This window comes from Mobula birostris, chromosome 25, assembly GCF_030028105.1.
Source record: "Mobula birostris isolate sMobBir1 chromosome 25, sMobBir1.hap1, whole genome shotgun sequence".
In the NCBI taxonomy this organism is placed as follows: domain Eukaryota; kingdom Metazoa; phylum Chordata; class Chondrichthyes; order Myliobatiformes; family Myliobatidae; genus Mobula; species Mobula birostris.
The window spans coordinates 43,701,258-43,714,155 of NC_092394.1; the positions used below are offsets into that span (position 1 = coordinate 43,701,258).

Genomic DNA, 12,898 nt, shown 5'->3' on the forward strand with positions numbered 1-12,898 from the left:
AAATTTACAACTGCAATTTTGCAAATTCTTTCACAAAATCCAATGTATTTTAGTACTAGCTACCACTTCTGCACAAATGGGTGTTTAACCACTGAACCCATTTTTGTTGTTGTTCCAGGAACAACTGCACCTGGATTTGGACAGGGTACTCCAAGTGCAAACTTTTCCTTTGGGGCCACTAATACTCCAGCAGCAAACTTTGGTAGTCCAGCAACAGGCACAGCAGCAGCAGCACCAGCATTTGGTAAGAAAATCCACCATTTTGTGTGTAAGCACTGATATTCTATTTACCTCGTCCCCACAAGGTGTACTTCTGGTGGCTTTGTGAGGAAACAGACCCCGCAAGAGCTGGTAGGATTAGTCTGCTGAATTAGCTGGCTGAGCCAGCACGCAAGATTAAGCATTCGTCAAATGATTAGCATTAAGCAACAGTGAAGATTAAATTTAAAGCACAGAAATCAGATTCTGAATGTATCTGGCCTGTGTGGTTTGACTGAATCTCATTTTCTGCTTGTTTAGCGGGCCCATCATTACTTTTTTAACACCTTGGAGAATGCTATGGTGGTGTTCATCAGCTAAAGTAAATATAATAACTGTTTCTCTGCACAATCGAGCTTTGTAGATGGTTATTTAACAACAATAAAATGAAAGGAATAGTTTCACCTTTGAGTATTTCCAGGAATGCTCTAAATTATGGGGATTACAAACACCAATTAATTTTGAGGTTATGGATGATAATAACTAACTGTTTCTAGTTCTGCAAAAGATCAGAATTAGATTTATTGTTGTCATGATGTAAAAATTATTTTGTGGCAGCAGTTTGGTACGAAGGCATAAAATTATGATGAATTACAAAATTTGAAAAAAATCAAAAATTTATTATCAAAGTATGTATACAGTATTGTGCAAGTCTTAGATATAAATATCTATATATCTTTAGGGTGCCTAAGACTTGCACAGTACTGTAGTAATTTTGTGTATTACATTTGTCATGTGCCCCGTGATAGGTTACAGAACCAGCAGAAATGGAAAACACTTTGGAGTGTGGTATTGCTACTAACTAATGGTATTTATTAGTAACTACGCAATCCAGTAATATAAATTCAGATACATCAAACAGGTTAACAATGATTATATATGAGAGAGAGAGAGAGAGAGAGAGAGAGAAATAGAGAAACCAAGCTTCTTCAAGCCTAGGGGGTAAATGGGTACAGTCTTACGGTGATGAGTAAAGTTCAGTTGGTTATTGAGTTGAGTAGTGATGGAGAGAGAGAGAGGTGTTTAGTTCTTCAGGTGAGCTGATGGATGCCGTCGATCTTCCCGCTGTCCTCCAAAACTTCCAAGTTAGCCAAGCGTAACCAACTTAAGAGCACCGTCTTCGAGTGATAGTCTACCAACCGGCACATTAGTTAGGCACACTAGTAGACTCCACAAGGTCGCTGTTTCACGCACTAATAATCACAGATCGATCCCTCAGAATCGATCCTCAGTCCCACACTCGTGGGCACCTGAACAGGATAGTGGTAACTGCACCACACCCTTGTGCATCGGCGTGTCCTGTGAAACAAGCAATTACGCTGGTTTAAATACTGTTGTGCTGAACACCAGCTGTCCATCAAGTAGCTCCTCCCTTCTGTCTCTGTGTAGGAACTTAGAAGCTGGCAGTGTCCTTACAAGCGTGTAAACAAACTGTGAGCAGTTCGTTCTCGTTCGTTCTCTCCCTCTCTCTCTCTCACTCACTCACACTCACACTCACGTACATACACATACACACACACACACACACACACACACACACACGCACGGTGTCTGTGTTGGACATCTCTCTTGCTTCTCTCCCCCCCTCCCCCTTCTAAAAGCACAGTTCATAGGGATAATTCAGGATCTCGTCACACCCCCTTCCCTTTACGAAAAATTTTGACGTAGGCAACATATTTAGTTTAACTGTAAATTACAAAGTTTAAAGCAATACATGTATAATCATCAGATAACAGAACAAAAACGTGTACAATTTCTAACTGAACATCTGGAGAAACAGCTATAATGTTGTCAGTACCTTTCACATGTTTTATTTTCAGGTCATATTCTTGCAATATCAGACTCCAGTTTAATAACCTTCTATTCTTATCCTTCATCTTAGTTGGAAACACTAACAGATTATGGTCTGTGTAAACCACAAGTGGTTTCTGGGCAGGACAAACATAGACTTCAAAATGTTGTAAAGCCAGAATAAGTGATAGCAACTCCTTTTCAACAGTGGAATAATTTTTCTGGTGCACATTAAATTTCTTTAAGAAATAAGCTACTGGGTGTTCAATGTCATCATCACCCTTCTGTTAACAGTACTGCCCCAGCAGCTTCGTCACTAGCACCTGTTGCTGTAGAGAATGGTTTTGAAAAATCAGGTGCTTTCAGCACAGGATGGTTTTCAGCCGTTCAGAAGCCTCCTAGCAAAGGTCATTCCATACGAATCTTTCACTCTTCCCTAGGAGTTTCGTTAGGGGGAGAGCAATATCTGCAAAGTTCTTACAAAACTTTCGATAATACCCAGCCATTTCCAAAAACCTTTCTTGCCCGTTGGAACGGGAATCTCAGCAATAGCTTGAACCTTGGCCTGTACAGGAGCCAGTTGGCCCTGGCCTACTACATAGCCCAGATATGTAACTGTGGCATGACCAAACTCACTTTTAGGGAGGTTCACAGTAAGATTGGCCTTGGACAGCCTTTCAAACAGTTTTTCTACTGCCACAATATGCTCTTCCCACGTGTCATTCCATACAACCAAATCATCAATATAAGCCCGTGTTTTCTAATCCTCTAATCACAGAATTGATCATTCTTTGAAATGTCCCTGGAGCATTTTTCATACAGTCCAGATGTTGTTGCAAATGTAGATATTTCTCTAGCCCTCTCTGTTAAAGGAACACCCCAGTATCCTTTTAACAGCTCAATCTTCGTAAGGTATTTAACCTTTCCCACTTTATCAATACAGTCATCCACTCTCTTTCCTTGTTCTTTCTTGTTTCCAATTTCTTGTTCAACCATTTTACTTCCCTCTAAATTCATTTTGTAAGGATGCTCTTTGATCAGCTGGGCTGAATTTACAGTGACGTCATGCACTGCTGCTGTACACCATTTTGGAATGTCAGGAAATAAATCTTTATGCTTGCTAGTTAATTTTTACAATTGTTTTTGGGGTGCAGGCTCCAACTGATGGACCTTGTTAGTAATATTTTTCTAAACAATAGTGTTTCTGAGCTTTATGGGGACTACACTGAGTACATTAAAACTATCTGGTATCTCAGTACCAGCCTTCATGACTCCATTTGTTTTCCTAACAGTACTTGTACCATGTCAGAGTCATAATAAGGCTTCACCATATTTACATGCACTAATTGGGTAGCCTTCCTTCTGTCAGGAGTTTTAATAACATAATTCAAAGAATCAGTTTTCTTAATTATTTCATCTGGCCCATGAAATTGCGCTTGGAGGGGGTTGGTCACCAGGGGAAACAGAAGCAGAACTTTATCTCCAACCTCAAACACCTGTCCCTTCGCTCTTCTATCATACCAATGTTTCATTTTAATTTGGGAGTTTTGCAAATTCTGTTTTGCAAGGTCACAAGCCTTGTTACGTCTTTCCCAGAATTTCAGAACATAATCTAACACACTGACACACACTTTTGGGTTAGACCACTGCTCTCTGAGCAAGGTCAAAGGTCTTTTGGGCCTATGGCCGAAAATGAGCTCAAATGGACCCAACCCCAGGGATTCTTGAATGGTGTCTCTCACTGCAAAAAGTAGTAAATGTATCCCTTCATCCCAGTCTGTGTCATTCTCCTGACAGTAGGTTTTAATCATGGTCTTTAAAGTGGAATGAAACCGCTCCAAAGCCCCTTGAGACTCTGGGTGGTAGGCAGATGACACAATTTGTTTAGCCCCCAGCTCAGAAACTATTTGCTGGAACGTTCTCGAAGTAAAGTTACTACCCTGGTCAGATTGAATTTCTTTGGGCAGACCTGCCAGTGTGAAAAACTTACTGAATGCTTTTACCATAATCTGGCCTGGTTGTTTCCGAGAGGCACTGCTTCAGGGAACCTAGATGCAGCACACATAACAGTTAGCACATACTAATGACCAGCTGCAGTCTTTGGCAATGAGCCAACACAATCCACTGTGACCCTAGAAAAAGGTTCACCAAAAGCAGGTATCAGTTTAAGTGGTGCTATTGGAATAACCTGATTAGATTTCCCCTCAACCTGGCAGGAGTGGCAAGTCCTACAAAAATTCACAACATCCTTTATTAAATTAGGCTAGTGGAATTACTTCATAATCCTGTTCACTGTCTTTCTCACTCCATAATGTCCACCTAAAGGCATCTTGTGGGCTAGGTTTAAAATTTCAACCCTGTAAACTTTTGGAACCACTACCTGATGTTCAATAGCCCAATCCTCACTTGCAGGCACCATAGTGGGTCTCCACTTCCTCATTAACACCCCATCTTTTAGGTAGCATCCTACTGATTCTCTCTGAACCTCCTCTTCTGTGAGAGCTGTCTCCTTTAACACAGCAATTTCAGAATCTTTATTTTGTTCCTCTATAAATTCCTTTCTCGATAAGGACAAATCTTTTTCATGCACCTTGCTCTCCTCAGCTTTACTACTCTGTGAGTCCTGCTGGAATAGGCAAGGTAGAAAAGTCTCTGATAAACCATCATGATTTAAACCCCTGGTTTTGCTATCATGGGCCTCAGCAGACTTTCTGAACATGCTTCGAGTAACTGCGTATGTGGGATAAGCATCAGTATCTCTGTGTGAATCGTTAGCAGCAGCCTTGCTTTTTAGCTGAACTGCTGAATACACATTACCCTGGATAGGTGTCAACCTCCCCCCCAGTGTTTACTAAACTGCGCACTATCACCAGACTTACAAAAACCATGTGTATATTGTGAAAAATGCCAAACAATCCATTTATTTTATTCTTACAACCTTTATCCTGATTTGTCTCCATTGTAACTTCTTTAGACGGCCTGTCAAAACCAAAACAATCCTCCTCCACATCACAATCGTGAACAACATAACCTTGAAGGTTATGAAAACAAAATTCAGCAGAGTGCCACATACATCTTTAGTAGGCCCTTGTCCTGAAAGGAGGGTCAAAGGTCGCGAAACCACTCCAACCTTCACAAGTACTTTATTCAAAAGTCCAGAAACAACACTTTCCTCAGTCCTCAATTTCCACCGGCACCAAGGTTAATCCCTTATTCACTGAACCAAGACCATCTGACACAAAAGAACTGCATTCCTTCCCAACCGAGTCAGACACCTCAGACCTTAACTGAGTTTCAACACAAGGTTCACTACCCTGTGAATCCACAGGTACTTCAACAACCTGAACACAGGCAATCAGGACAGCTGCCTCTTCTGGGCTATCAGCACTTGTCCTAGTTTCAAATTCAAGGTCACCCCGAACCTCCCAGCTACTTTCTGGCAAACTCTCATCTGGAGTAAACTCAACCTCGTGGATTAAAACAACTTATTCTGCTATCGTAGCAGACCCCCGCAGGGTGGTGGCATCCTCTTCATCTAGGTATGCTCTTACATCACAAGGGACACGACTTTTAAATTCTTCAATCAACCCAAGTCCTTTCAAGCTGTAAAAAATCATCAGGGTCCAACATTAAACCTCTCAGCTGCCACATCTCCCTCTCGAACTCTCTCTGTCTTTCTACCTCTTCTCTTTGTTTTTCTGCCTCTCTTGCCTCATGAACCCTCTGCTTTTCTGCTTCCTGAGCCTCAAGCTGTTTTAGTTTCAATTCGTGCTCTATCTTTAATTTTGCCAACTGAAGCTGAACCTCAGCCTCAGTAAGTACCTTACCTTCAGCGAATAACTCTTAACACCTCCTCTTCAAACTTTTCCTTAGCTATATAATGCTGGGCTATTAATATCTGCATCTGAGCTTTCCCCATTTGAGTGGTGACCTTCAGTCTTAACTTTTGAGCAATTGCCAATAGCACATCCCTTTTAGCATCATCCAGTGCCTCAGGGGTTGGTTCTGCCACAAACTTATTAACCTCAAACTCCATTTCTGCTGACATTCCACACAAGCAAATCAAAAGGGATTTTCCCCAATCAATTCAAACAAGCCCCCAACCAATTTGTTCAAATCCCGGACGAGCCCCCAATTTTGTCACGTGCCCCGTGATGGGTTAAAGAACTAGCAGAAATGGAAAACACTTTGGAGTCTGGTATTGCTATTAACTAATGGTACTTGTTAGTAACTACGCAATACAGTAATATAAATGCAGATATATCAGACAGGTTAGCAATGATATATATACATATATATATATAGCCTAGGGGTAAATGGATACAGTCTTACAGTGATGAGTAAAGTTCAGTTCAGTTCAGTTCGTGGTATTGAGTTGGGTAGTGATGGAGAGAGAGAGGTGTCTAGTTCTTCAGGTGAGCTGATGCCGTCGATCTTCCCGTTGTCCTCCAAAACTTCCAAGTTAGGCAAACTTGACCAACTTAAGAGCACCGTCTTCGAGTGATAGTCTACCAACCCAGGCGAGGGTTAGACACACTAGTAGACTCGATAAGGTCACTCTTTCACGCACTAATAATCACAGATCGATCCCTCAGAATCGACCCTCAGTCCCATACTCGTGGGCACCTGAACAGGATAGTGGTAACTTCACCACACCTTTGTGCATCTGCGTGTCCTGTGAACCATGCAATTGCGCTGGTTTAAATACTGTTGTGCTGAACACCAGCTGTCCATCAAGTAGCTCCTCCCTTCTCTCTCTGTAGGAACTTAGAAACTGCCAGTTTAAACAAACTGTGAGCAGTCTTTGTCTCTCTCGCTTAATAACAAGGTGTCTATGTTGGACTTCTCTCTCTCTCTCTCTCTCGCTCTCCCTGTCTCTCTGTCTCTCTCTCCCTCGCTCTCTGTCTCTCATTTAAAGCACAGTTCATAGGGATAATTCAGGATCCCGTCATGATGATAAACTTGTTTCTTAAATGGGTCTCTATTACGGACTGAGTGGGAAGGGCACAGACAGGGAAATCGTGGTTGGGTAAAGAGGGAGGGAATGGGAAGCAACAGAGAGACATTCTGTAATCAATAAACCAATTGTTTGGAATCAAATGACCTTGTCTGGTATCTCAGGGCTGAGTGTGTCTTCATCTGTGCTACACTCCTACTCTGCCACATGGCCAGCACCGTTCCTGCAGTACTCCATCTTCTTCATTCCCAACATTCATTGCTCCTGCCAGGTTTACGAACTCGGTCTCTGCTCCATGTTGACAAATGCAGTACTATGTAAATGTCTTGGGCACCGCAGCAATATATGCCTGATACTTTTGCACAGCACTGTATATTACCATATGAAACACTTAGATTTGTTGCCTTGTAGGCATTCACAGTAGAACAAAGAGCATGGTTTAGCAGTTACTGCAATGCTATTACAGTTTGGGGTATTCTGGAGTTCAGATTTCAGTTCCAGTGCTGTCTGTAGGGGGTTCATATGTTCTCGGAGTGTGTGGGTTTCTTCTTGGTGTGCTGAGTGTGTGTGTATATTTGTGTATGCGCGTGTGTGTATATGTATATTTGTGTGTGTATATAAATCTATACTAACCTCAATTTTTGATACCTATCTACAATGCTGCTTTATTCCTTTAGAAATCAAAGCCTGATGAAACAAAAGTCCTTGAAAAGTTGCTTCTTATTCAAGGAGCACATTCTTCACATAGGATAAATTTAGGAACAGTGAGATTTAAACAGTCAGAAGATAATGGTATCTTATATTAACATGGTGCTCATTAATGAATCAGTATGCTGAGAATCTAAACCCCACGGTCGTAAGGGGGGAAAAGAGAGGATAAACCAGGCAGGTATCACTTGGAGTTCTGGTGCTGCTGTTGGCCTTTAACAGACAAATAAAATAAATCTGCAAGGCTTTTACACGGCAGTGACTGTTATCTGAATTTGATATGCTGTGGCAATTCATAGGTAAAATGTTGCTGTCATAAAAAAAACTAGGAGCTTATTCTTGCCATTCAGAAAACCTTGTGCCAGATTTGTTTTCAGAAAAGAAACTACATGTTATAAGTGATCATTCTGAAAACCTCTACAACATTTAGATGAGAGGATCTGTCTTTGCTTGTAGTTTTCTCAGAAGAGCTTGTGTAGATTGTGTGGCACATATCCATGCTTAGTTGCGTGGAATTTAAAATCTCAATGCATTATTCTATTTGAATTTTCCCTGTGGGTCAAAAATTCTAATCCATTTGCCAGCTAAAGTAAAATGGAAATGATCAATTTGTCAGATATGCTTACATAGGGGTTTGTGGCCAAAAAAAAAGTGCTTGGTTTGATCATTTGTTGCTGAATTACCTCTTTAGCTCTATGCTCTTGTTTGAGTTTCCTAATTGTATTGTGTTAAGCCATCTTGTATAATGAATAAAAATGTTCTTGCCAGCGGGACCAGGTAGTATCTAGGAATGTTTGAAGTCTGTACTTAAACCAATTCCCATGTACTCATTTTTACCGTAGACACAGTTATTTTGTAGGTAAATGTGTAAGGAGAGAGAATTTTCACGTTATTAACAGTTCAACTTCAATTCTGTCTTTCCCAGCAGGAACAGTGTCCTTTTCTATAGGAGCTGGATCTCGATCTACTGGAGGGAGACAGAGATTACAGGCTAGGCGACAACATATACGGAAGAGATAGACACTTGGGAATGTGAATAATGCAAAGGGACATGTTGACTATTCTGAAACAATTACCACTTTTTTACTTTTGTACCCTAAACATTGCCAGTCATGGATGTGCAGGCAACTGACCTCAAAAGATGGGAATATATACTTGAGAAAAATTCTGTTTAAATTTAGGTCTTTTCTTTTCTGGGCTTGAACTGTCAGAATAAAAGGCTTAAGGCTGCTGAAAAAAAGGCTTCTGTGCAACAATGTGAGAAGCTCATTAGACAACAGCAAAGTCCTCGTCTTAAGTTTGTATGCTTTCTTCAAAACCTGCCATTACGGAATGGTGATCTGAGTTTGGTTCAGGGTACAGCAGTAATTGGTGACACAGTAAGCAACAGACATAGCTTTACTACTTGAAACTTTCTACTTTTAAAGGTTGCTGTAAGATGCAATTTGAAAACCTTTCTTGATTGACCCTTTTTATTGTACATATTGCTGCACTCTTCTTTCTTTTGGGGGAAACGAACATTTAAGGGCACAATTCCCAGTAACAGCGCAGTTTTCTGTGGTGTCTTAGTGCCCAAATCAAACTGAACTGGAGGCTGATGTTAACTACTTTCTCTTCATTCTTTTTTCCCCTCTTTTCCTTGATTGCTTTAATATATTTCTGACAAAGATTCTAAACCTTGCTAAAGCCACCATTTTACTTTTAGGATAAGAAATGTTATGCCTGTTTGAGTTTCTTCTCAATATCTTTTGCTATGCTACCGACCTCTCTTTTTCTTCCTGTGAATGAATTTTTAAATCTGTGATTTGGTTATGTAAGGGGAAACAAACCAAATTGCATTCCCTTCTGTACTACTTTCATCCTTCCTCCTCTGCAGCCCCCCCTTCCCAAAATGGTCAGATTTTTTTTTACATACAGTAATTGTTATCAGTGTTTGCTTGTATATCTCATGTTTTTGCTCAGTGAATCGAGTTTGGAGGAAAAATGTCAATGTATGTGTGGCGGCATGTTAGTAATGCCGGATCTGGCTGGTTCATTGGATATATGTTAATCTGACTCTTGCTAATCTGTGATAGTGTTTTGCTACTATAACTGAGTGACACATTAAGCAGTGTTTTCTGGAGAAATGGCAGTCATGCTAGTTTTGGAGGTGGTTCCCATGTACAATGTAGGATTCTTAAAGCAGATTTCAAAAGTATGGTGCTATAATGCTTAAAGAAAAAGTACAAATTACTTCAGCTTATACCAAAACTTTGGCTGGCATTGTTGAGAATTATACATGTATACTGTGTATATTTTAACCTCGACTCAATATTTGCATCTTATTTTGGGTGCAGCTCTGAAATGTGCCTATTTTAATTTTAATTAAAAACAAATTAAATTTTCAATGCTTTTTTAAAAAAGTGATTCACCAAACTTTTTGAGTAATCTTTACTATCTTCATATTGCATTAGAAGAAAATAACCAAGCTGGGTTTATAGTTATGTTCGATAGTGTTTTCCTTGACTGGTGGAATACGTGTAGAAAAAGTGAAAGAAACATTGTTTGCTTTTGCCACGTTGTCTGGTATGAATGGAGCTTTGAAGTCCACTCTAGAGGTTGTTCTGCAGGTTGTAGGCCCAGTTTAAGCTAGGTTATTAAATCTTTTTTTTGGATCTTTTTTGAAAATGATGTTTTTAGTAAATCTTATTACAGATGAACATGGCTTATTAGGAATTTTTGTGTTGGACAACTTGCCACTTAAAGTAATAGAGACCTTTGAGGCTCCCAAGTTTTGGTGATAAAATTTCAGGATGGACTGGCTTTCAAAAGATGCTACTTCTCCATGCCCTGTATTCCATAAATGGATCCTGTTTTTTGAGGATATTTGACCAAACTGAAGGAAGAAAATTGAGACAGAGTGGTACTGGTTACCACAATGAGATCTGTCGCATCCTCTCTGCAGATCGATGTCCATATGTGAGCTGAAAAGTTTTTAGCATTTGGTTCAAGGCAGAGGAAGGGGTAACAAGGGAATATGCAACAGAGTGTTCATTTGATGTAAACTTGTAACTTTGAACTGAGAAGTTACTGTTTCCATGTGGTAGGGGAATTGGATTCTATAGCACCCTCTGTTAATTTTCCTAAGAAAGTGTTTGTCTGACCTGCTTTCTCCCACTCCACCTCCAACCCCCACCTCTGGTATTTCTCGTATTTCAGGCAGTATTCTTCATGGTTCCACAGGCAAGCATCCAGGAAGGCCTTGTTTTGGGCAGTTTTTTGAGACAAATGTTAGCCCACATCATGGATGGAATAAGTCACCTTCCTATAGCGAAGGCTGTCTTATTTTCTGGAAGTGCAAATAATTTATGAAATCAAGGGCAACAGTAGATGGAGGATAAATGATGAAAGGTTTAGGAGGTGGTGGTTGTAGAAGGAATGAAGTTTATATGACCCCTCTTACAGCACCCAATCAGTGATTGCATATATTACTCCATTAGAATACACTACAATCTAACGATTTGTAAATTCATTTTCGGAGAGTGTTTGTAATAGTTTCATTGGTGTGGTTTTAAGATAACTCTGCTGGTCCAAGTGATCAGACAGATTAAAGGAATCCTCCTCATTCAGTATAATGGCTGCCATTTTGTTACGTCTGAGTATGAATGTGTGCGGGTGATTGGCAACTTCTAAATTTAGATAAAATTGTTTAAAAAAAAGAACAAAATAAATTTTATTTTTATATTTAAGCAAAAACTGCCTTCTACGTTCCTTCAAGCTTGGTTCATTGAGACTTAATGCTACACTGGTTAAATAGTATGATACTTCTGATAAGCAATTGTATGTACAAATTGTTTTTTAAATATGAACTATGAAGTTGGTGTGAGTAAGTTTTGGAAGCAAACCAATGGTGTGTGGAAAAGCAGTTGGGATACTGTATTTTTTTCTTGCTGGAAGTTGCACATAGGCTGATGTACCCATGCCTGTATTTGGGCCAAAACAATATAAAATTTGGATGTCATTTTAAAACCTTACTTTTACATTTTCTTGACAGCTAATAAGAGTTTGCTTAATACTGATAGGATTCGAGAATCAACTGTGAAGTTCATAGCAGATCTATTTCCAGGTTTAATTTTGCCAGAATGACTGATCTGAAACAAGGATACTATCTGATCATATTGCCAGGCTGTAGCAAATTAAGCCTTTACTGCATGGTAGTTAAAACGAAAATGAGAAAGATCAATTAGTTTTACTCTTTGGAATATGATGAACAAAAGATGTGTCTCTGCTGAGTTAGCCGAACACAGTTGGGTTGGTTGTATGAATGCTTAAGTATAGAAGGTAAATTAGCCATACATTCTGTTTCTGATCACTATTCATTGATATCTACTGGAAATTGAGTAAACACAGCTCTTTTAGGTGTGAGGCCAAATTGCCAAGTAGCAATTTGATCAGGCTTGTGTTTGAAATGGAAGATGAAGAACCTTTTAATATTGAAAAAAACATTTTTTTTGGTTGTTTTCTTTTAATTGTCAAAAGTCTGGTGGTGGAAATGCAACAAATGCTGAGTTTATCAAGTTACTGATTTTGTTCAGTTACTGGTACAATGAAAGGTCTATGATAATCAATGAAATCTCCAGTGGTGCACTCTGAAATGAACGTCTATTTTAAACAAAGTCAAACTGCTCCTTTACAAAACAAAATAGTAATATATTTTTTATAAACTTGTTTTTGAGATGCAACTTTCTCCATTGCTTTGCACTTTCTGCTCAGATTTTCTCATTAGAAATGTACTCCATCATGAGGTCAATGTGTTTGTTGACTCCACTCCCTTCCATATATAATACCATATTGGAAGTTATTTAGCACAGATCACTAAATGTTTTCAGTTTAAAACTCCTCAGTTAGTGCATTTAGTAGCAAGTTAAAGGAAGTTGTTAGGGCATTGTTTACGAAATCATTCTGTACTCATGCATTGTTGGTTCAGTGTTCAGCTGTGAAAATCACATCTCCAATCCATTGCCTGGCATTCCCTTTTTAACTGCTCTGAGACGGGGGTAGTTGTGAATAAGGCCCAGGGAAGAAAAGTGATCCAAGTTGATCCCTAATTATTTTCACTTGCTCTTTCTAATGTGTATGTTCGGTACAGGTGAATAGGATTGCACTCAGCTGTGGTCACTTTAAACTAACTGCTGACCAATATCT

General features: G+C 39.6%; 1 protein-coding gene across 4 annotated transcripts in view; it reads left to right on the top strand.

Moving 5' to 3' along the window:
- Positions 1–11,722, top strand: part of pom121 (POM121 transmembrane nucleoporin) — a 66,111-nt gene extending 54,389 nt beyond the window's left edge. For 3 of the 4 annotated variants that reach the window (XM_072243248.1, XM_072243251.1, XM_072243249.1), the window contains 2 exons: positions 119–244; positions 8,640–11,722. In XM_072243248.1, the coding sequence (XP_072099349.1) occupies positions 119–244; positions 8,640–8,734 (221 nt within the window). In that variant the 3' untranslated portion in view covers positions 8,735–11,722. The remainder of the gene's footprint in view (positions 1–118; positions 245–8,639) is intronic. The other variant, XM_072243250.1, reaches the window with a different exon arrangement.
- The last annotated feature ends 1,176 nt before the right edge of the window (positions 11,723–12,898 follow it).